This window comes from Ornithodoros turicata, chromosome 1, assembly GCF_037126465.1.
Source record: "Ornithodoros turicata isolate Travis chromosome 1, ASM3712646v1, whole genome shotgun sequence".
NCBI classification, from domain to species: Eukaryota; Metazoa; Arthropoda; class Arachnida; order Ixodida; family Argasidae; genus Ornithodoros; species Ornithodoros turicata.
The window spans coordinates 6,668,226-6,692,968 of NC_088201.1; the positions used below are offsets into that span (position 1 = coordinate 6,668,226).

At 45.5% G+C, this 24,743-nt stretch overlaps 1 protein-coding gene across 1 annotated transcript in view; it reads left to right on the forward strand.

Annotated features, from left to right (window-relative positions):
* LOC135383352 (uncharacterized) overlaps positions 1-24,743 on the forward strand; it is a 303,304-nt gene that overhangs the window by 174,881 nt on the left and 103,680 nt on the right. The window contains exons 13-16 of the mRNA XM_064613074.1: positions 9,039-9,589; positions 10,843-11,074; positions 22,949-23,160; positions 24,485-24,547. Of these exons, the coding sequence (XP_064469144.1) occupies positions 9,039-9,589; positions 10,843-11,074; positions 22,949-23,160; positions 24,485-24,547 (1,058 nt within the window). The remainder of the gene's footprint in view (positions 1-9,038; positions 9,590-10,842; positions 11,075-22,948; positions 23,161-24,484; positions 24,548-24,743) is intronic.

Genomic DNA, 24,743 nt, shown 5'->3' on the forward strand with positions numbered 1-24,743 from the left:
GTCTTCGTCGGATGCGATTGAGTTCGGAATTTTAAATAATGTTATTTATTTATTTTCAATAAAAATTATTTATTTATTTATTTATTTAAATATAAATATTAAATATTTAATATTAATTAATAATATATTTTAATAATATTAATTAATAATTAATTAATAATTTAATATATTTATTAAATATTTAAATACAAATATTTATTTATTTTCAATAAATAAATGTTTTTTTTTAAGTTTTTTTGGCCTCAGGGTCACAAGGGCACAAAAGAGGGGAGGGGCTTGAATACATAAATGGAGCAAACATACAGACAGTTACAAAAAGGCGCACTGGGCGCTCAAAGAATACAGAATGAACACACACAGCAGGGTCACAGACAGTAAGCATGTAAGTGTACACGGGTGGGAAATTATTAAATATTGCAAAGGAACCAATTCTGATGGCCCAAAATAAATAATAGTAGCAACAATTAACGTATAATATCTAACACATGATAAGACATAGCACATAAAAACCGGAAAACAGGAGAGCATGGGTGTGAAAATGGGTTATGTAGAAAATAACTCTGTAATGAGGAATCCCTAAAAGGGGGCAGATCCTGTATGGTAGCAATAGTAATTAAACGTCTCGGTGCTGTTGCGTATACCCCAAAATTAGTTTTGAGGAATGCGAATCGGTATTTATTAAAGGGCTGGGATACTTTCCTAGATGTGGTGCGGATTATTTTTCTTGATGCCGCATAGTTGCCGAAATACATACGCTTCCGCGTTCAGCTCAGACGTTAGAGCCCCGGGTATTCCTATTGGTCCTCGTAAGCACGTGACCACTCCCGTGCTTCGCTCGCTGGCGGAAACGTCTGCCATCATGTGAGAGCCCCGTGAGCTTCACATCAATGTAGGTAACCGCCTTTTGCATTTATCCGGGGCGTACTGTCGCAAGCTCCTTAATGTAGTCAGATTGCGCATGCGCCGAAGATCAACCACACGGTGGCGATAGAGGCTGCGTGCAGGACTCAGTAGGCGATTTTTTTTCGTTTTTTTTTTGATTGCGTGTTAGCGCCGCGAAGCAACTGTGGCTATGAGTGGCGTACAGATGTGGACAGACGGAGAGAGGACAGCAGGAAGGAGTGGAAGACAGGGGGATTAGTGTGCGTCCTGGGCCGACTTCAGGGGGAACTGTGCCGACATTCGTCTGGAAAGTCTTCGGAAAACCCAGGGAAAACCTTAGATAGCACAGCCGGCGGTAGGATTCGAACCCACCACCTCCCAGTCTACAGCACGACCTTGGTTACCACCAACGAGCGGACGCCTTAGCCCACTCGGCCATGCTGCTGGTCAGTAGGGGTATAGACGCCAGAGCAAATGTTTGTCATAGCACGGCCCCCATTAGAGTATAGTCCCGCTGGATGACAGCTTTTGGCACGGAGGCGGTAAGAGTGGGCTGTTTGCGTTGTTGAGTGAGCTTTGCTTTGCGCTGAACCGGGAAGTTTTAAGACAGACAGTTGTGCACTCAATGCGAGAGATTAGGCCGCGATGGGAATCCTGGAGAGCCAGAACCCATCGGCATTAGAGGTATTCAAATAAGGAGAAGCAAAACTGAGATGTCGACGCGTGGTGAATACGACGAGTTTTGCTCGACGAAACGCGACTAAAAAAGGTTGAGCATAAAAGGATTATGCGGGTGAGTTTGTGTAGATTTGACCAGTCTTGGGTAAGTTACTTCTAAAAAATAACTGAGTTACAGTTATAGCTACTTTCTTGGTCAAGTAACTAAGTTACAGTTATAGTTACTTTTTTGTCAAGTAACTAGTTACAGTTACAGTGACTGAGAGAAAGTAACTTAGTTACATTACAGTTACTTTTTATAAGAATGACCATGAGAGGATGATACAAATGTTAAAAACATACATTTATTTACATTTACTTAAGTGCAATAAAAGTATATTATTGCACTTAACCAGAAGCTGTATAAGCCAATAAAGCGGCTCTGCAACGGCGAAAAATACGACATGCGTACGCGACCGAAGGGCGAAAAGCACAAGGCATGGGGCACATACCGATTAGGTACAGAAGGAAGCAACGCACTGTCAGCGGAGAGTAGAGTACGGTAGGGTGAAGAAAAAAAAAGTAACGACGTTTATTCGAGTAACTAGTTACATTTTGCAGTTACATTCACGGAAATAGTAACTAGTTACAGTTAAAAGCTACTTTTCCGGAAATGTAACTAGTTACTGTAACTAGTTACCCCTAAAAGTAACTAGTTACAGTTACAAGTTAAAAGTAACTTGGTTACTACCCAAGACTGGATTTGACGTGGGCAACATATCCCTGGGTTTTGGGGTGAGGGCAAGAGGACGTCCTCTTGTCTTCACCCCAAACTCACTGATATGTTGCCCAAAAGGTTGTTCGGGAAACAGGCGATCAGGCTATTCTATTTTACATTTGTGCCCGGTGGCCAGGACAGTCTCAGTATGGCACTCTGCATTGCGCGGGTCTCATCACTGAGAGGAAGGCGCCCGCTGCGGCAGAATAGGAAGCCAGCTGAAGGGAATGTGCGTCATTGGACGGAACTAAGACGAGGAGAAATATATGTCTTTACGCATGGCAATGTGGCAACCATTCCCATGGAATCCCAAGACAAAATCGTCTTGAACAAATAAATAAATGTTTGGATATCGTCTGTCAGTTAGCTCAACGAAACTATTCATCTGGAAAAGCTCGTGGTGATGGACCCTATATCCAAAAAAAGGGTGGGAGCACTTTGAAGCTCGCTTCCTAAAAGATGCCTTCTCCCGCCTATAGCACTGCCTCGATGGTAAGTTAGCTTCAAGGCAAGACCGCGTACCCTGCAGCTTGCCAAGTTGATTGGTTGATTCGACGAAGCAAAAAACCAAAATAATAACACGTGTAATTACTCATTTGTGAACCTCTGGGTCTTTACGTTCACCACGGAGACCGATCAGCATAGCACAAACATGTCGGTGACAGATACTATCGTACGAGTTTTTCTAAGTGACTAAACACTTGAATAGCAAACACAGTACTTGAAGTAGCGTACAAATTATCCTGTGCTACAATAAAACAAACGGAAAAAAGAGAGAAAACGTTGAGGTTTTGAAATTTCCTCTCGCCGTGCCTAGTGGAAGCAGGGATTTCCCTACACCCCCCCCCCCTGAAATTTCTCAGGTGACCCCACCCAGCTCGGCCACCAATACAAATCTGGTAGAGAGTCCGGCGCAGCGAATTACATCCTGTACTGTCAAACTTGGGCTGTAGGACCACAGTCATGCAGATGATCGTACCATGCATTTGTCCAATCCGTGTGCTAGGCATTCATTGAGCTTCGTGAGACAGGGTGCTATAGTCTTTTTTCTTTGTCCGACTTGTGATTATGCATCTTAATGTTGAAATGCCGTTCATAATGAATCTGTATTCTAATGTACTGTGTTCTGACGTAATAACATGTACACGTAAAACGGGAAAGCTGTGGAGAGATGTCACCATTGCGCCACGATACTTTCCGTGTCTAAGAAAAATGCCTTACGCGGAACTTTTCACCAAGCATACCCCCCACGCCACAGCAGTGAATTTCTGGGGAAATCACTGAGTGGAAGCGGCAGAAAAGGGGGCGAGGACACGAGTGGTTGAAGCCTCCCCCCTGGGAAACTCTATAGCGCAGGACTAGATCATTAAAGCGCGCAAAAATCCATTGTGTTGTCAACAGACATCCTTGACGCCCCCCGTGGAATAATGAAAGCTGCGCGTCTAGCGACTCTCTTCATTGTGTCACCTGGCTCAACCCCACCTAACTTCGATCCGCGAGACGACCTTCGCAGGCTATGGCGACGGCACCGTGATTAAACCTGCAGAGTACAGATGGCGTGCCCTTCCTGGTCCCTGGACTTCACCTGATCGATCGGAATGGACAGGGTTTACGCAATAGAGGGGTCTCTCGAAGTGGTTATGCGCTGGCAAATGGCTGATGAGCATGTGTGGAAATAATATTGGATGCCTGCATGTGGAGCCACTAACACACACACACACACACGCACACACTAAGACAAAAAAAGGTAGAATTTCCTACCCAAAGTTGCAGCAGGACGGTAATACCATTTCGTGCCAATCCACATGCGACTTCTTCCCCGCGGGTATAAGCGACGGCGTCCCTTTCCCTTGCTTCTCTCTCTCACGTTTGCTCTAAGAGAAAATGGTAGAATTTCCTACCGAAGCTGGTAGAACTACAGTTTCTACTCTCCATTTATACCCGAAAGGTAAAACTGGTTGGAGTAGAAATGTGGTTGCAATGCAGCTCTACCGAAATGGGTAGAAAATCATACCTTTTTTTTTTTCTTAGAGTGTGCACACAAAATAATAATGAAATAATGACAAGTCCTTCAGGAGAAGCTGAAGTTTCGAGTAATGTTTTTATTTTATTTTATTTTTCTGGTGGGTAACATGGGAGACTGGCGTCTGTGCCTTATTCTTTATTGAGCTATCAAATCATCACCAACGTGTTTTCTCGTTCTGGAATGCAGATAACGTTATATGAAACCCTAGTTGAAGATCTTGGGAAAAAACCAAACATGTGGTTGCTGACGTCATATAGGGTCACGACACATATGACCCGCATGACGTACTTTAGAATTCCATCTGCTATATGAGCAGATTCAGTAGACCTGGGTAGCTGCGCTCCCATTAGCAGAAAGTAACCAGGTTTTCCTTAGTATATATACGGTATGAGGATATGTCTATACCTGGCAGGGGGCTGGTCAGGTCTCTGTTCACCTATATGTCCACATCATTGTTGCCTCTCTCTACAGTACACCAGCTCGTTTGAACGCTTCTAATTTGTTCTCGAAGCTTTGTGTTGTGTACTATTGGTTGCTAAGAGAGAAAATTCCTTTATTATTATTATTAAAAACATCTAGTTTGTGATTTTTTTACATGCCTCAACCCGCCTTAATTGCAATTGTATACATTTTTCTTCACTCAGGTATCTTGGCGTTCACTTTCACAGTGGTATGAAATTGAACAGCCAGATGTCATTCTTGTTGGCAGAGTGACGTAGTGTCGCATGCCTCCTGTACCCTGTTTAGACATCTACTCCCTAGGCTATTCGGAAGATGACTTCACAATCCCTAGGTTATTCCCTCTTAAGATATCGTCTCACAGTTTCCTCCAATTATATAGGATTAATCCCTATAATCCCTAGGATTAACGGTGTATGAAAGGCGGCCCTAAAAAGTGTATCCTGTAACTATTTGGGTTGGATGTGAACCTATTTGCTCAGAACAAAGCTTCCAATGCTTGATGAACTATTCGTGTGGATTCTAATCTTAAAACACTATTGATCTGATGCTTCTTAAGAGGAGAAGAGAAGAAGAAACTAAATACTAGCTCTCGGCAGCTGCATGCGACACCGTTAAAGGGCAGCGAGAGTATTACATCCCAAATACATTTAACAAATACCCGCCTGCTTTTTTAAAATCTCACATCCATGCGTAGTGTCAAACACAGGTTATATCAGCTTACATTCGATGGTTCCGCGGAACAAGTGGTGCGGAGGTCGCTATAAGTGGTACGATTTCGTCATGCCGTCATTTCCATTTTTCATTGGTCAATCCATCTGTATGTATCTCAATAACACCTGCATATAGCATATACATTTAGTTTTTTTTTGCTGTAGCATATATAGGCCTCACTTTTCCATCAGGTTCACACATGTTCATTAGCACAATAGTTTTAAAAGCCATATCTTCGCACCACCTGTAATTACGCCCACCCACGGAATAAATTTTTCCCACACAACGTGCAAAACATGCATTTATATGCACCATAAAAGCCTTCTGATCGGTCCCAAACCAAGACCAAAAATGTTTATTCATCGTTCAGATACGAAACCACACACACACACACACACACACACACACACATATATAAAACATCCGCGCTCTAGTTATGATTAATTAGCGGCTTATCTTTGCATGCATAGCCTATGGTTTCTTTTCCTTTTATTCTATTTTCTTGAAAACGTCACTGCTGCATAGTTCATCTCTCAGCATTTTATGCGTACTTCTTCTTATGATTCTTTCATTGTTATTGTTCGCAAATATGCCTGTCGGTCCCAGACCACACGGCCTTTAGGCTTAGGCGGGCCAGAATTGGTACTGTATCCTTGTTCTTGTTGTTGGTGGTGGTGGTGGACACGTTTAAAGATCACTAAAACACTACTTTGGGCTTGTTGGTAGTAAGACATGATGAGAATAAAAGCGCTAAAAAACCAGACGTTTAAACTTGGACCAAACACTGACGACAACACAAACACAGAGCGCCCAGACCACCTATACTAACTACTGACTTATTCTTTTACTGACTACTTACTAATCACAAACGACGCACCATTTATCACGCAGCAAGAACCTTTCGACACCGTGCTACCCACTTCTCAAATTAGCATAAATCACGTGCTGTACCTAGTATTAATAGAGCCCGACACTTGGAGGGGAAAATGAAACCGTACAATGTTTTTAAATGTGCTGACGCCTACTGTATGCATTCGGTGCTCATTTAGTTCCGCGTCAGGCTTGTCTGGTACTCAGTGTGTCGCCTGCATGCGTATGCATTATGCCCGAACAACATGGAGTCACAAGTTGCTTCCGTAATCATTACTGACTTCATCTTGCAAAGCGCTGGATGCATTACGAAGTGATATTCTGGTCACTTTGTCTACTACGCCCGCCATGTCGTGGCTGGAAACATGCATAGTAAAGCTGCATGTTCACAAAATTATGTCGAACACGCGCGAGCAATATGCATATTTGAACACGTTGTTGTCAATCGAACTATATTCGACGGGGTCTTTAAAATGGACCTGAAGATTATAACCGGTAGTAGATTGGTTGGTAAGAAGGATAACCTTGAGATCAGAAGCTGTCGATTTTTCGAACGTATACATTTACATCTGGTTACTATCCTCATATCGCTATTGTTCCTGTATGAGAAAGAAGAAAACATTAAATAACACCATCCACTGAATATTCTCAGTGACGTGTCGTAACAATGGGACATTAAAGCCCCCACGGATGGGCATAAATACATTTTTTGAGTATTTAAATATAAATACAAAATACTTTGTTGACAGGGGTATTTAAATACTCTTCATAAATAGTTTTCAACATGAGTATTTAAATACAAAATATAAATACGGGTATTTAAATACCGTAACTACTACCATAAATACTGTGAGGAAGATGTTATCTGGAATTACAGAAATAATGATGATCATAAGGACAAATCAGCAAGGCAGAATAGCATTTATTTGTTAGATTATCATGGCGATTTTAATATTAGAAATTTCTCGAAGACTGCTTCTTTTAGGCGTCTTCTGTTCGGCCGTACAATCAGATTCGCAAAGGAGAACAGCATCTCCACAGGTGCCGATGAACAAATGCTCGTATTAAATTTGACGAAGATGCTTCGTAGAACAATGTAATCGGGTAGTCACGACCGTTGTCCGCAACAACATTGAAAAACTCGCCATCTAAAACGGAACTCTCGGGTTCACCTCCTTGATCTAAAATGGTTTGTCGATTGCGCATGCTAGCGCTAACCCGGCATAATTGCGCCCTAAACTCGCCCTTCTTCCTGAAAGGTGATATCCAGGGCAACTTTAAGATATGAGTCAGTATATTCTGTATTTAAGAGTATTTATAAAGTATTTACAAGAATAAATACCCGAAAATTGGTATTTAAATATAATTATAAATACATTTTTCGGGTCTGTATTTAAATACAAAATATAAATACATGTTATTTTAAATAGTATTTTAATTACAATGTATTTAAATACTGCCCATCCCTGAAAGCCCCTTTCAAATTAATTTCGTAAGAAGCTAGCGCAGATCGAAAACAAGTAAATAACAAGCTGCAAATTTACGAGGCACCAGCGCTGGTATGTGCTGTCAACGGTCTGAGAATAATGGAAATGCGAACGCAAAGCACAGATGCACATGAAAGAGGAGGTTCTAGCATTTGCCTTCTCAGTTCAACCCTAAAACGCTCTCGTTGAACTTCATCTGGCCACCGCTGGGGTGGACGATTCGAGATCTTGCTCAGTGTGCAGAGAGTGCCAGAGGCCTATTGTAAATCTAGGGAGAGGTGATTGCCTTGTGTACCGACAGTTCCACAGCATGCGTGGCCTGTGCTTACAACGTGTTCCACTGGTTCGCGGCGGAAAACGCAATCATCCTGCCGCCAGCGTTGTTTTTCTGAAAATTAACTGAGAAGGTTGTTCATTATTTGCCCTGCTAATCGGATAAATAGTATCGGTCAGGTTGAACAAAAATTAGTTTTCACGACAGCAGGAGCAATAGAACTTGCGCTGATTGTCAGGTGCGGCGGAACTAAAAGACGTGGGAGTATTGGCAGAATTCACATGCATCAGGCGTAATGCTTAATTTTCATCGTGCTGTGTTCTCTTTTGTAGAAACCTTCCCAGTATTCCATCGACAAAGCCCTTATATGTTCTTGCAGCTTACGGTTTTGCGTTCCAAGCCAAACGCTAGTCTGTGTATGTGTTGAAGTGTGTGATGTGTGCAGGGCCGCCCTCGGGAGGATAGGGCCTGTGGGGTTGATCATGTCAGGAGAGTCAGTTTAGCATTGGTACATTTTATGAAATGCTCGTGACGGAACCTGCAACCTCGGTTTTGGTACCATTCCGTCGCAAACGGCAAAATATTTATTCACGAGAATACTGCTTTATCTCGGTAGAAAATGGCGAGGTAGCCCCGTAATGAGTGGACTGCTAGGGCTGCGGCGCGAGCGTCACAAATGCTCACTACAGAAGCTTCGGGAAATAATACTAGTAAAGCGACCACCTCGGCAAGTCTAGTGCTTGTTAGTTCCAGGTCTTTATATAGAGTGCAAGGGCAGTTTATTCTTTAGGGGGCTCGTTCGAGTACCTACATCTTGGGCAGTAAGCATGGGAACGTGTCTGTTACTTATATTACTTCTCAGAAAATCTGAAGGCAAAACCAATCTTTCAGGTACCTTCCCGGGTCCCTTCCCAACCGCACCTGAGCCCGGCAGCACAGCCTTCTACTTAACGGCGCTCCAGCTCGTGCTGGCACCAGTGGTCCTGGTGAGGCTCTTACAGCACCGGCTCCTTGGGCTTCGGCGCGGAGCAGCCTCCCGCTCCAGCATCGCCTCCGAAAACCGTAGCCGGGCGGGATCCTCTGCGGGTCATGAAGACTCACTGCGCGCCCGTAGAAGGGTCACCCTGACCATCAACTGCTCCCAGCAGCAGGGACTGCTCGCCAGAGCACCCTCCGAAGATCGACGAGACTCTTTGCGTGCTTCCGACAAGCAGGTGGTGGTGGTTCCGCCACCAGACAACAGTGAAGCCACTTCTCCTGGCTTGGCGTCACCGACGACGAGCGGGAAGAGGGCCTTCAAGTTCTCGAGTCTAAAGAAGCGCGTCAACAGGATGGTGACGACGAGTCAGGACCAGAGCAGCAATTCCTCGCAGACGACCAGCGAGGCAGATATCGTCGCCTTTCAGAGGGAGCTCCAGAACCTGCCCACATTTGATTCTCAGGTGAGTATCTACGCGTCTGGAGATGGCGGAGCTGGTCACAAGTGACACAACAAAAAGGGACGAACAACAACAAGTACATGATGATGATGGCATAAGATGTTTCACGGCTGGAGTTGCAGTATCCTACCCATAACATGCTGCATGGGTACTACTTGAGTAAGATATAGGAATAAAATGTATTAACTACACAGAGATCACAGATGAGGCATACTCTGTAGGCACACGCCCTAACGGATATAAAAGGCGATATACATGCACAATAGCTGCCGAAAACTAGACTTCATACTAAACGGAAAGGGAAAACGTGATAACAACGCCGGACGCGCTGTCGTGTTGCGAGTGTGTTGTTTCTCGTGATTTCGCTCTCCGTTTAGTATGTACGAGTACCAACTAGCCCCACTTTCCACTGTGAGAACTACACTTCAATATAGTCCCTCGAGCTCATTGGCGGTAACTGTCGCCAGAGCTCCTGGTGAAGTGTTCTCAAAGAGGTATGCTGTACAAAGAAAAACAGAGAGAGAGAAGCGCCGCGAGTCGTCGGGAAGCCTCTGTGGACAGATGATGATGAGAACACCAAGAAGGAGAGGGAGACAGGGGTTAGTATGCGTCCTGGGCCGACTTCAGGGTATCTTTACTGGTATCTGTCTATGCCCCGGAGAACTCAGCCGGACAACCCAGTCGGGATCTCAGGTAGAAGAGCCGACGCTGCGGTTCTATCTTTACCATAAGTTACAATGGCTTTGGAGCCACCACCAACCGGCCTCGGTGGCTCAGTCCGTAGCGTGTTCGCCTTCTGATCCCGAGATCGCGGGTTCGAACCCGGCCGAGGACGCCAGCAACTTGGTGGCAGGGTACAAGTTGCTTAGACACGCCGTCTTCCGCGAGGGACGTTAAATACGGGGTGCCGTGTGATGAGCTTTCATCGCACGTTAAAGAACCCTCAGGTGGGCAAAAGCAATCCACAGACCGACCGCTGTGGCGTCGCTCATGATCTCAGTTGTCTCGCGACGTAAAACACCCAATTATTATTAAGCCACCACCAATGCATGGATGCCATGTGCATGCTTTCGCAACAAACTTACTCATTGATTATACGGGGCGAAAAGTAGCAGAGGCCCTTCAACTGCACGCAGAATCGATCGCAGAATTGATCTGCACGCACGATTGATTGCAGTTCAAGCAAGGCTTCTGTGTGTCGTTGTCTGCCACTATTGTTATTTATCTTTCTTATGTGTCATTGTTTGTCTATGCAGACAAGCGCGGCAGGGGCGTCGTTCGAGTCAACGGAGGGCCCCGAGCCGAGCTACTCTCGTCCACGCTCATGCTCGGTGCCTCGCGTTACCTTCGAGACGGCATCTTTGCAGCTGCCACACGGCCACGGGCCACTTATCCGCAGCGCCACCACCGAAGGGGCCTACACTTCTTCGCCGGTCAGCAAGCCCCCACCACAGCAGCAACAGCAGCAGCAAAACCTCTTGCTCGCCAGTATGACCTTCTTTCCACTTTATAGTATGGATAAGATTGGCGTCTTTTGATTTCTCGACATTGTTTATAGGCGGTCTTTGAAAAGCAGGTCGACTGCTTACAGAATGGAGCAGCTTGATAGGGGAAAATGCTATCATCTCCTACCATTGGGGTAGCCAAAGGGGGGGGGGGTTTCGGGGGGTTCAAACCCCCCTAAATCGTACCTTTCGTAGTGCATCTGGGAGAGGGAGACGAGGGTGATATCCTCCTCTCTCATGTAAAGTCTCCATAGAACCCCTCCCGAAATATTTTTTGGCTGCGCTACTGCCTCAGGGGGCAGCCAACAGGAACCACCGCTCTTCCTTCAAAATGCCAGCGAAAGTGACTTCTTTAACACTGCAGTGAATTTTTGCAAGGGCTACGGAGCCGTCCTGTGGAGCTAGCTGTGGCAGTGCGTCAGTCATATGAAATGCTTCACCAGGGCGAGGATGAAGCCTGTCTGATCTCACATGTACTGGTCCTGGTCTATGTTTCGTATGTCTCACGCAAGCAACTTTCAACGTCTTTTTTTTTTTTTCCGTGAAAAATTACGTTACAAGATAAGGTTGTTCGCAAGGCGAACGTAACTTTGTCAACAGCCTTCAGCGTATTCGTCACAACAGCCAACAGCGTATTCGTCACACTGTGCGGCGGTTGTGTGGATAATACACCAATCTTAGGTCATTGTAACTCATGATGGACATCAACAACGACGAGCAGAAATTACAGTTGCAGTCGGCCTCATTGCGCGCCTCTAAACTCATGAACTTTGTCGCCTGCAGAGGAATACAAAAGGACGGCCGCCCTGAAAGATGGCGCTCCGCTACGAAGGCTTGACAGTGGACGCTCGTCTGAGGTTAATGGACTGGAAAGCAAGAGGAATGAAATGACATTTCAGATTACTATAAAATAATGATTAGTTCGTCAGACGGTGTATCAGGAGCAACCCCGTAAAATATTTTAGCAATGTGGACGTGGTATCACAGCGCAATCTAGTCAGCGTTATTAATACACAGCGCGGCGAGAGCCTATCACAAATCCAGTAGCGACAAGCCACTTCTACCGCTGTGACGACTTTTAAAGTAGTTGCGTTTACATGAAGACGGCAGAAGGCGACTTAGCCACAGAAGGCGACATACGGCTTGCATGTAAACGGTTGCAAGACGACTTAAATAAGCCGTCGATTGAACGTCGCTGAATCGACGACGTTGGGTAGTTTAGGCGACAGCTGTCGACTGCAATTTGCCATGTAAACCGGTAAAGACGACTTTTGCAAGTCGTATCCGCTACGTCATTTCCTCCTCGTCAGTCATTTCCCCTCTCGCAAGAAGCAACATGGCGGAAACGGGAGCTCCTCGCAATCAGCAGAGGTGCATTTGGTATAAAGAGAGCACGAATTTCACGCTGCGTATCATCCTGGAAATGAATATTGCATCACTGCTTGACTCCAAACCGTCGAATGTTTGTTGTCGGACTGGAAGAGGGCGCTTCTATTGAATAAGTCGCCCGTAAGTCGCCTGCGTGTGGGATTCTTCCAGTCGCCCAAACCTCCCACATGTAAACGAGTAAGAAGTCGACTGGGCGAGAAAAGTCGACTAACACGTTTAGTCGACCTATATGTGTCCATGTAAACGCGGCCGTTTGTTATCGAACATTCGCCTGCTACGTAAAAGACGCGGCATTAAGCATGGTTCACACTAGTGCGTTCTGCTGCGTGCGGATGCGTGCGGGCGCTGGTTACCGTGGCAACAGATACGCGCGCGACCTCCCGCAGCAGAACGCAAGGAGTTCGCCCGAGCTCAACTTTTCCGACGCACGCAGCAGCCCGCAAGAGGAGAACGAATCGCGAGGCCGCCTTCCGAGCGTGCGCAGTAGGTTTCTCTCTGCGAGACTGTTTTCAACATGGCGGCCACCGGACTGGAAGGCGCTGGCGGCACTCATTGGCTTACGGTTTGGTGACGCACGCATTCGGACGCAGGTATGTGAACAGCGGAACGGATTGCTTACAACGCACGCATACGCCCGCACGCAGCAGAACGCACTAGTGTGAACCATACTTTATTCGCGGGCGCACTAAGCTGTGCAGCGTCCTAACCGTGATCATTTTGACGTTGACGTCACACGGTGGCCTTGAACCGTGTGCCTAGCGCTGTGTGCTTGACACTATACAGGGTGTTCAAAATTAAGCTTTCACTAGCACTTTATAAATAGGCGAACAAAAGAAAACTGGTGCTATTTTTCTGTTCCTTGAGTAAGAAACAGGTGCTACATAATTAGCAGCACCTGTTTCGTACACAAGTAGCATAAAGTTATCATCCGGTTTCCTGTCATCGCTGTGTTTGCGTAGCGCACGTGAAAGCTTAATTTTGAACAGCCTGTATCGCACGGTGTGCCCAGCGTGCGTTGAGAAATGAAATGTATTGTTTCCCTGCGTGGCAAGAGTGAATGGGTTTGTCAGGGCATCGATTTTTATTATCAAATTGCATAAATGCCGCATGGCTAGGCTTGGCCCTCAAAATTTCTTTGCGAGAACGTTCGATTTCTTTAATAAGTGATAGAATCCCGTTGACGTCCATTTAAGTGGTCACTTAAAAGGTACAAGAAGCACAACACAACTGCGAGCGCTTGGACTCCAGAATTATCCCCACTCATGTAAGATGGCTCCGCTCTATGTCGCACGCCCTGAGCCCGCAGGCGAACGCCTTGCTTATGCTTGTTGAAGCGTTGCGGTTCCGCGTAGAAGACAATGCGCATTGATCAGATCATTAGTGGATGCCTAGAATTGCCTTGATGGGACGCAGGAAGAGAAATGTCGCAGCGTAAGTATGTTGACGCTCTTAAACCCCACTCTGATTGGGTTGTTTCGAGAGCTGTTTCGTAGTGTTACTGCGGTTGCCTTGTTTGATGCAGTTAAGAAATATTCCGTGTTGTCTCTCGGAAATCGAGCTTGTTGGTGAGTCTATGAAACGCCAAAATGATTCAATATTCTCTGCTGATGCTCCCAAGTTTCGCTTGAAAGAAGCTTCGGAATAGTTGCTTTCAGGTGGCCAGTTTCGGCGAAGACATTTTTCGAGGTTGAACCTGTAAAAATGATTTTATTGTTTATTGTTATTGTTATTTGTTATTAACACTTTATTGTTAAAGGGGTTCAGACATGTCATCCCACGTTATCCCAGATAAACGTAACAGACGGTTCTTTGCACCAATGTGAACCTGCATTGAAAGTTTCAATGCGAAGAGTACAATAGAAGCGGAGAAACAGGGCACCGCGAATACCGAAACTGATGCGGCTCTGACGTCACAGCGCACGCCGCTGCCAGTGAGGCAGCGCACGAGGAGTCACGTGCTTGCGGCTGCCAATAAGAATGGATGCAACTCAGAGCTCTCTGACGTCGCCGCTTTGCTGAGGAGCGTATTCGGGCGCTTGGATGTAGCTAAGTACGACACATAGAAGAAGAATTCGATTTTCTTCAGTATTCTGACGTGCAGTACAACGCGTCCATGATGTAAATGACCACATCTATGAAAGTGTCCCAACCCCTTTAAGGGTGGCAACAAAATTAGCTTCTGCTGAATGTCATTCTGATGCTCTGTGTACGAAAGACGTGTCCTCAAAAACGCACCAAGACCAAAGAAAATTTGAAGCATTTCTTAGCTGTTTTGTTTGTATGTGTTTCAGTATAGGTACGTGATGGCTTTAGAGATACGTTGGTAAAGTTATTCGGTAATATAGCCCGAAATGATTGTCGTTTGGTTCCTTGCAAGGAACTTTGCCTCTACTCTTCCAAAGAGCTTCAAACATACTACTCTCTTCCTTTCTCTATTGAACCGAACAATACTAACATCACATCAAATCAAACATACTATTCTCTTGAACCGAAGGATGCTTATTCGAACCTGGCCACGGACGCCAACAGTTTGGCGGAAGGGTTCAAACTGCTTAGACACGTCATCCTCGTTGAGGCACGTTAAACCTAGGGTCCCGTGTGTTGGCATTGAAGCGCACATTAAAGAATTCTCAGATGGGCAATATTCACCCCTTGGACCAACCACTTTGGAGTCGCTCATGCTCATATAGTTGTATTGGGACAGAAAGCCACGACTTATCATTCCTTCCTAGTATATACAAGACTAGCTAGACGTCAACAGCGCTGCAAGACCTCTCCACCAGCACGTGCCGTGGATGTAAATTAAATGCGTCACCCCCCTTCTTCATTAGGTAACCACGAGAACGGTTCATGCATGAACGATAGAGCGGCATCACCTTTGACAAAACCCGCACCGTAAGCTTGTCTATTGTCTCTGCCAGCATTGGGATACGCGTAGTACACTCACGCTGCCGCTTCTAACGCCTGTGTTGACAACACACGCAATTGCAGAGATGTGATCCTTCCGGTAGGATACCACGTGCCATAATGGCGGACGACCACGTCTGCTGCCCCATGGTACATATTCTGGAACTTGCTGACCGTAAGTCGCTGTGTCCATTATACTTTTAATGTCCGCAGTCGGCCTCAGCTTAGTGGGCAACGTCGTGACTTGCGCGAAGCTGAAGAATTTCGTGGCTAATGATGTTGTGCAGGACAAGAAGCCTCCGGTCGGTGCCCTTGCCTCTAGGCTGTACCTGTGGCTGTTGTTTAATTGCCCGTTGTTCTCCACTTCTTTAGGACAAGGAATGTTTCTGGCGGTCATTTTTCTGCTTGTGGAACATCTCTTGTCTTTGTCCTTCTATGGTTTGGCTGTGCTCGATCGTTTCGGTTTGATTGTGTTGTCCACATCTTGGTTTGTCTCATGAATGTCTCGCGCCGGGGTGGTTATGGTGGTGGGGGGAATTTTTTTTTTTTTTTTTTGCTGGAAAAGTCAGCCAGAAAAGACGGCTTGTCTCGCGTAGGGTGCGTACACTGAACAAGCACACGAAGTACTGGAGTTGCATTTTCAGGGTAGTAATCCGGTCTCCCTAGTCAACCACCCCGCTTTAAATTCCTGCGCTAGAGATTGAACGTGTGACACCAACGGTAGCGTTCCCTTGAGCGTCACGAAGACAAGCGGATATGCACAACGCAGCGATATCTAAGTTATGCTAATTTAAATGTCGGCTTAGGCGTTGGGCAAGTATTTGGCCCTCAAAGACTCGAGCTAACCTCAAGGGGCGAGCATTGAAGGCGACCTCGCTTCAACCTTGCTTTGTGGTTACTCCACTAATTACCGTATTCCAATCATGTAATGGGATAGTATGCTGCAATTCCAGGGGTGAAACTTTTCATGCGAACATCATGTATTTGTTGTTGATGTTGTTGTTGTTGTTCATCGCATTCCTATCACACCCGCATACATACATCTCTAACGTCGTTCTCTGCACCGTCCGTTCGTCCTGTGCAACTATGCATTCGTGGGTTGCTAGTTTCTAGCGAAATGGACCGAAAAGCGACAGCGCAGTACCGTGCCTGTAAGAAAATGTGCAAGAGCTTCGATGGTCAGACGCTGCAACGACGAGTTGGCCCACATGCACAGTGGAAGTGGGAGACAAGTTGAAACATTGTTTTTTTAGAAAACCGTCCTAATTCGAAACGTACCTGGGGGTGTAAGCGTTTCTGTGCACTACCTGCACTGCAGAGCCCTCTGGAAACTGCGGTATAGAATAAGAATGACGCGAATGTTTCGTGACAATATGACCAAAAACTATTAATATGCAACAGGAGGCAGAGTGTTTCAATATGCCCCTACCTTGGGGCACGTAGCAACGGGCTACGGGTATATGTTCAAACATTGGGTATTGCGTAAGGCAGGCATCAGGTATTTGCCGTGCAGTTATGGCAAACGTATAATAGGTCTTTGTTACTACAATCCCAATGTGACCAGTCTTTTCAAGCCTTGCACTGAACCCAATCTTGGTTCGGTTCGTACTTCTCGTGTCACACCAGACAGTAATATTCCATGAAGTCATCCACAACAGTGTTTGGGCGCCGTTTATTCCTGGGGGGGGGGGGGGGGGAAGTCATAGGCCTTGCTCTGCTCAATGTTTGCTGTGTCTTGCTTTTCTCTGCGATGTACTGTTGGGGGACACGATTAGTTAAAATCGCCTATCAGTACTTCGCCGTCAAATATTACCTCCGTTACGCTTGAAAGTGTTGTGTCAGTATTGTATTTGAAGATGGACCATGTGCTGCACGTGTTTATACTACTCGAAAGAAATAGTCACGCAACACCTGGAGATTTGAGATGAGATAAACCACGAAGTGCTGATTTTAGACAGCCGTTTCCAAGTTGAAGCACTTGTTGCAATTTGCCCCATGGCACCGGTAAACGACATTTTGCCGCCGAGGGAGACGCCATAAGTTAGTAGAGTTTGGGAAAGAAGGACCTCCGAGTACGTTCCAACTTTCGTGCTTCGTGTGCAAGCATTCTCGAGCATACAGACAATAAGTGTAGTCAGAGAAAATGTGCTTTTGAGGCCAGGAACCACTTTTTGTTGCCTCGGCGGCGATCCGCTCTACTCAGCACCGTGACGCTGTTCTGAATGGAGCAGAAGTGTGGAACGATATATGCCACCGTCGAAAGGTGGAGCGGCTTGCGCCAGAAGGGGACCAGAAAGGTTGACGGTTTCAGTGTACCCCGTGTTGCAATGTGTCCCCCTTTCCCCTATACATAGGACGATGATGTGATGGCCCAGTGATTGTTTCAAGGACCAAGTAGCACTCTCATTATCGGTCTCCCCGTGTACCATGATGGAAAGTAACGGTTCTGAGGCTGGAATTCAATTTCAATTTGTTCAATACCGTGGGCATTTGCGGATAGGACTGACGAACATTTTCACGCAGGAAACTCTGCGCTTTAGACTCCGAAGTACTCCGAAGTATTGTGGTATTGGATATATGATGGTTTTACTATAAGTGTAATCGCTATTCATACCGTGAGCGTCGCACAACGACCCTTATTGTAAGTGTCTATATAGCATTCTATAGCATTCAGATGTGTCAGAATGAGATGCATCTTAAGCGACAATTTCGAAAACTAGATTGCTGAATAAAGGCCGAAGTACGATGCCTGCAGTTGATGGTAATGACCTTCGTACACTGCGCTTACGATCCAGAAAATTTCACGCAACATTTGGAGCAAAAGGCTTCAACAAACATTATAGATCGAGTAGGGTTAAAAATTGGGCTGTTCAGTTGTTCATCTTTCAAATAAAAACTTTGCAACAAACAAACGACACCGACACAGAACACTGGAACCACTGTTTTGAGTCAGTGTCGCTTGTATGTTGTAACCCTGACACGATTTTTTTAGCGATTTTAAAGAAAAACATTATATTTTATAAAAGCGGTAAAAACTCACGGCGCACACAACAGGGTAAAATAAAACAGGCATAAAAACATTATAGTTGAAAGACTTTAGTTTATCTATAGCAAACGTGGGCGGAACCTGAGTTACTGGTAACTATAGAGTAACTAGCAGCTGGAACTATTTGCTCTTTCAGTAACTAGTTGCAGTAGCAGATTACTTTTCCGGAAAAGTCACTTGTAGCTGTAACTATATACTTACAACTTTTTGTGAAAGTAACTGTTAAAGTAACTGTAATTAAGTTAGTCGGGTGGTAGTGCTATTTTTCCCCACATGTTTGCATGCTCTCAACGAATTTCTTATCGTGAAGATGGTATTTGTGGTTACTGAAATTAGTTCCAGCGCTCCTGATGAACAGTTCTTAGCGTGGGAAGGGATGTGTTTGGACTGAAGCGATGGAAGCTTATAACTTCGAAAAGAAACTATAGTGCCATGAAGCACAGAACGCCAAAACACAGAACAAGGAAAAGAGGACATAAGACACACACACACACACACACATTCTGACTAGCAACACCTACAGGTTTAATGAACAAATCGTCTGGTACAGCTAGGTATGTATTTCCAAGCTACGTCAGAAATTGGCTCGCTACACACATACCAGTGAATTAGCTAAGGCGTGAGTCAGCCCGGATATTAACCTATCAAATCCAATTCCTTTTTTGTATAGTTGCACCGAAGGCTGGCATAGGCACGTGCCTTTCAGCTTTTCTATGTCACAGGCCTCCATTATTTCCCTAGTTCTCCCTATGGTGGTCGCTTGGTGAAAATCCAGTCGACACCCGCACCTGTTGCAGTGGGTGGCTAGATGTCCTGAAGGTGTTCTAGTCAACGTCGCTCTGTGCTCACGTAATCTTGTGCTGAGACAGCGTCCCGTGCGTCCCACATACTAGATAGTTTTAGCAGACCGTTGATAACGTGGCTTGCGTCGAACCGTATATCCACCGGAACCAATCAGTGGATAAGATTCTGAGTCACGCACCACTGCGATTAGTTCCGATAGGCACGATAACCTATCAACGGTATACTAAAACTCACTACTGTTTCCCGCATGACAGAGGGATGCTTTTCACCGTACAAACCTGCAGGGGCGGATGTCGACCGGATGTTCACCAAGCCACCACCAGAGGGAGAGCGAAACACCAGATAACCAGGGAAATAATAAGCTGCGTTTACATGATAAGGCAGAAGCGAATCGTGTCCAGTTATCGCAGCGAATCCTCTCCCTCCAGAGGCTATGTCAACCGATCCGCTGGCGGGGATTGGTGTAAGGAGAATCTTCTTATGGGGGGTAATCTGCGATAACTGGATACGATACGGAGTGATGTAACCGCGGCTATTGGCGGCGAGACCCTCACTAGGGGCGCCACTGTGCCGCCTCTTGGTGGGGATCCCCGTTTCGGTTTCGTTTCTGTTACTTACAGTAAAAACTATCATATTAGAACGCAAATGCGACTTACTTGGAACACATACGTCGTTTTCGTCATGAATCACCAGGATATATCAACGCTGGACAGCCTCTTACACGTGCAATGCCTTGATACGCAATGCAATATGCGAATACTGCCCGGGGACATCCCCACCATCCCCACGACACGGTTCGTTCAACGAACACCAGGGGGCGTCTCCCAAACTTCTCGGCGCCAATAGAGGCCTATCACATAGAAAAACTGAAAGGCTTGTGCATAAGCCAGTCTTCGGTCAACTATAGAAAAAGAAATTGGAATTGATAGATAGATATCCGGACTGAGACTCACGCTTTAGCTAATTCACTGACATGTGTGTAGCGAGCCAGTTTCTGACGTAGCTTGAAAAGACCTAAGTAGTTGTACCATACTATTTGTTCATTAAGCCTGTATAGCTTGAAGCTTCCTTGCCCTGCGTTTTGGTGCCCAGTGCTTCGTGATGGATATACAGGGTGTTTCTTTTTAGCTGCAACAAATTTTCATAAAAAGGGGATCAAGGAACTAATTAACAGAGATATTTTAATCAACTTTTTAATTATTGGCTTTAGGGAGCACTTTACAAATGCGATATTAAAGCCTGATCTCCATATGATGTGCTCGAACCACTGATGAAGCACAAAAGTAATCACAGCGCGCGCTATACAGACCTAAGTATTTTACTTCCGTCGTCTGCTGTGAACAGCAAGTAATCGGGCAAAGGAGCGACAACGACGTCGATATCTCCGCCCTCACTTAACGTCGCAGAAAGACGTCACACGTAATTCAGGCAAACCCTTTTCGCGGTATGTTTCACGATCTTTGTCTTCTTATTTTAGTTTTTGCTTGCGGGAGCTCTGTGCATCACCGCTACATATCAGCGCTTATCGTACCGGGGAAGGGTGAGAGCCGTGCCCAGCAGAATGAGACGAGTGATACGGCGAGCAACTCCGAACACATGATGGAAGAAAAAGCAAAAAAAAAAAAAAAGGAATACAAAACAAAGATAGTGAAACATATACCTCGATAAGGGTTTCCTACATCGCGTGTGACGTTTTTCTGTGACGTTAAGTGAGGACGGAGATATCAACTTCGCTGGCGCTCTTTTGCCGACCACTCGCGGTTTGCAGTAGACGACAGCGGTCAAATACTTAGGTCCGTAGCGCGCACTGTGATTACTTTTGTGTTTCATCAGTGCCTCGAGCACATCATGTGGACGTCAGGCTTTAATATCGCAATTGCAATGTGCTCCCCAACGTCAATAATTAAAAAGTTGATTAAAGTATATTTGTTAATTAGTCCCCTAACTGAAGCGTATACGAAGAGGGGAGCCAAGTCCCTGTAGATCACCTAAACAAAATACAGAAACCGACACTGTCGGTTTCTGTATTTTGTTTATGTCCCCTAACTGAGAAAAAAAATACGGTTTCCTAGTAAGAGCGCCGTCGAGCAATCCAATGACAAAAGTAAAAGTGTCCTAAGGCAACTCCCCCTTTTTATGAAAATTTGTTGCAGATAAAAAGAAACATCCTGTATACCCCCAACAAGCCCGAATGAATACGCTGGCCAGTCCCGAGTGGCTCGATCAATATGCTGGCCAACAGCTATACTGCTCGAGACTACATTTTGGTGGGTACGTGTGCTACGACACGGTTTTCTTTCCTTTCTATTTTTTTATATGTGTTATTTGTTTTGTTTTTGGAGTTGCAGAATTGGTCGGGTGCCGAATTCAATTTCTCCATACTTTTTTTTTTAATTTACTTGTCAACTTACTGCTTAAGTGTAGCAAGCATGATATGTAATTGTGGTTGGGACAGTATACAAGAGCAAAACTAAAAATTTTGAGAGTCGCACTTACTACGATTACGTTTGCGTGGGTGGCGTCAGAAGGTTTCGTAGAACGTGATGTCCTACCGTCAGAGTGAGAGCCCCTGCACTGGGGCTTTCAGTTGGTGGGGCTCTCACCCTCACGGGAGAACATCACATTCTACGTGACCCTCTGAATGCCACCCACTCAAACGTTGCATACCTACGCACTGCTGACAATGATCCAATAAGGCCGAAATAGCTGTCCAGTGCTGGTATGCCACGGCAGCGTCGGCAAACTCTCCCATCTCCTTCTAGCATGTTGTGACGTCAGATCATCCGAGCAATTTTATTGGCTGCCGAGAATCGTCTGCTACAGCGGGGGAGCAAGGCGACCGGTCGACTGCTCTGCGTCACACGAGGCACGGGCGGCGTCAAATACAACCACAAAAGGAAAGAATGAGAAAAGAAGGCGCACGCTCCACTATTGGGCTGATGACGCGACGTTACAGTCTGGCGGCCGAGGAAAGAAGCTTTTCTGGCCCTCGAGACTGAACGCTCTCATCCCAGGGCTTGTCGTCCGAATTTCTTCGCCAACCGAAATATTTTTCCCCTTCCACGCCCATTAAGCGAGAAATTATGCGTCTGGTATAAAAAAAAAAAGATAGAGTTGGAAACCCTAAAAAAAGATTGATTGAAAAGCGATTGAGAAATAGTGTAAACCTCAACGATGATGGCTATGAAAGGTTCATAATCCCCTACAGCGGTCTGTGACCAAAGCAGTTCTGACTTTCTTGAGAGACTCAGGTCTGATGAACAGCCTGTGAACTCAGTCGTGAAATCTCATTCTTCTTCTGTGATTCATCTCATCATTCCTTCACCGTTTGTTAGTCATCTTTTTTTTTGTCACCTTTGTCATTAATCTACCTCATCCTTCTTTCATCATCTGTTAGTTTTTCGTTATTTCCAAATTCTTTTTCTCTATTTCTTATTTCTTAATTTTCTTCCTTTATTTCTTTATTATTCCTTCCTATTTCTTTATTTCTTTAATTCTTATCTTTTCTTTTTATTTATTTATTATTATTTCTTATTTCTGGAGTAGCAAGCCGACGTCCCGTTTGGCTGACCTTTCCCCGTTTTTTTTTTCTTTTCGTCTAATAAATATATCCCCCCCCCCCCCCTACAAGACCCGTAACGCTCTCCTGATGATTCTATACTTGTATGACCGGGCCAGTGTGGCTCAAGGTGGTCTCTCTGCCTTTTTCAGCCGGTGAACCGATCGCAGTGGCTCACAGTTCATCGTCATCGGATGTACCCTGCGTGCACCTGACTATCCTGCGGCTGTTGCAGGAGTGGGCGAGCCTGTGCCCGAGCGATCTGCGCACTCGCGAATTCAGGGACTTTCTCAGCAGGCTCAGCTGTTTGGGAGACCCCTACCAGTGGTGGGCAGAAGAGCTACGTCTCAGCGTCGACATGAAGGTAACATATTACAAACAAGTTCTGTTATTACATTTTCTTCTTAGACACACTCACGCTAATCTAAGAGGTCTCGGGTTCGCTTCCTGCCGGGGATACGCCAGCAACTTGGCGAGCGTGTAAAGTTGCCTAGTCACGTCGCCTTCCGCGAGGGACATTTAAATAAGTTCTGGTTGAGCTGAGATTTCTGCGCGCGTTAAAGAATCCTCGGGTGGACCAAATTAATTCGCAGACCAACCACTGTGCTATTATTAGCATCAGGTAATCTAAAAAAAGTTCATGGAGAACTTCGGAGAACACCACGACACATGAATTGAGAGAACGAAAAGGAGGAAAATTATCTTTGCTCCTCCGCAGGGATTCGAACCTGACGCCTGACTCTGGTTCGAAAGGTTTAAAAAAGAAGAAAAAGAAAGTGTCGCGTGACGTCTTCGTCGGACGAATTATGCCGTTTCTCTGAAACAGTTTCTAACAATTACTTTTCACTTTGTGAAAGCTATTGAGTTTTCTTTTTTTCTCTCTCTCTCACTTTGTATTTTGTAACAGACAGTTTAATCCTGTGTATATCGCTCTGTGAAGGCATACGTACTGTTCATGTGAACTTTGATGATCATTTGTTGTGTTGTTGTTCATTTATCTAGAAATAAAGTTAAATTCCAGTACGTAGGCACTGGAAGCAAAAAGAAAGAAAGAGAGAATTCTGAGCGATGCTCTGCAAACGTTCATGTATCATTAAGTGTGTTCGCTAGAAAATTACGGACAGAAATTATACAGCAATGACCGTCACGCGCAATTTTTCCAGACCGAGATATCACTGGGAAAGAATATAAGTGTTTCATTCCCTAATGAACCATAATACGATTGTAATGCGTTTGTCAACGGACCCCCAACTCTGTCGATATCTCTTGCCCATACCACTGATAGCAGCGCCTCCCTCAACACCGCTAAGTGTCGTTGATCCTGATCAAGTGAATGTTTTCGTGAATTCATATTATAAACTACCTTGGTGTGGATCAGCTCAACATCGACTATATGAGTATCACATCAACATTTGATGATACACACGTACCAATGAATTGAATCCAAATTAGTTTCTTTACACATAATTTCGCTAACTCCCCGGCCTGTACGGATCAGCTGTATCGAGCCAGATTACAGTAGTATTTGCTAGCAGACGTTATCAATCTCTACGGACAGTAGCCTGTGCATGGGCCACTGCGTAGGTGTGTGATGAGACTGGCGTGGGACCGCTTTTACGCAGCGCTATTGAGCGTTGCTCCCCCGCTAGGTAGCGCCATTTGAGGTAACGCGTTTCTTTTCGTTTCAGGAAAATGAGAAGGACGAGATTAAGCAAGACGACCTCGAAGCTATCCACGAGGAATACCGCAAAGTAAGTTCCACCGCATCGAAGCGTTGCTCCCTCCCGGCTCCAGCTGCTTTCGTGTTCAGTCCGCGATACTTGGATTCCATAGTGCGCACCTCGTGTTGGAAATTGTGTCATTTGCATGTGAAGCGGCTGTCTTGTAAACTGGACAAGGTAAGCCCAGCTCGCTCACTTGGGGTAAATGTGTAGCGTGCTTGGCAAG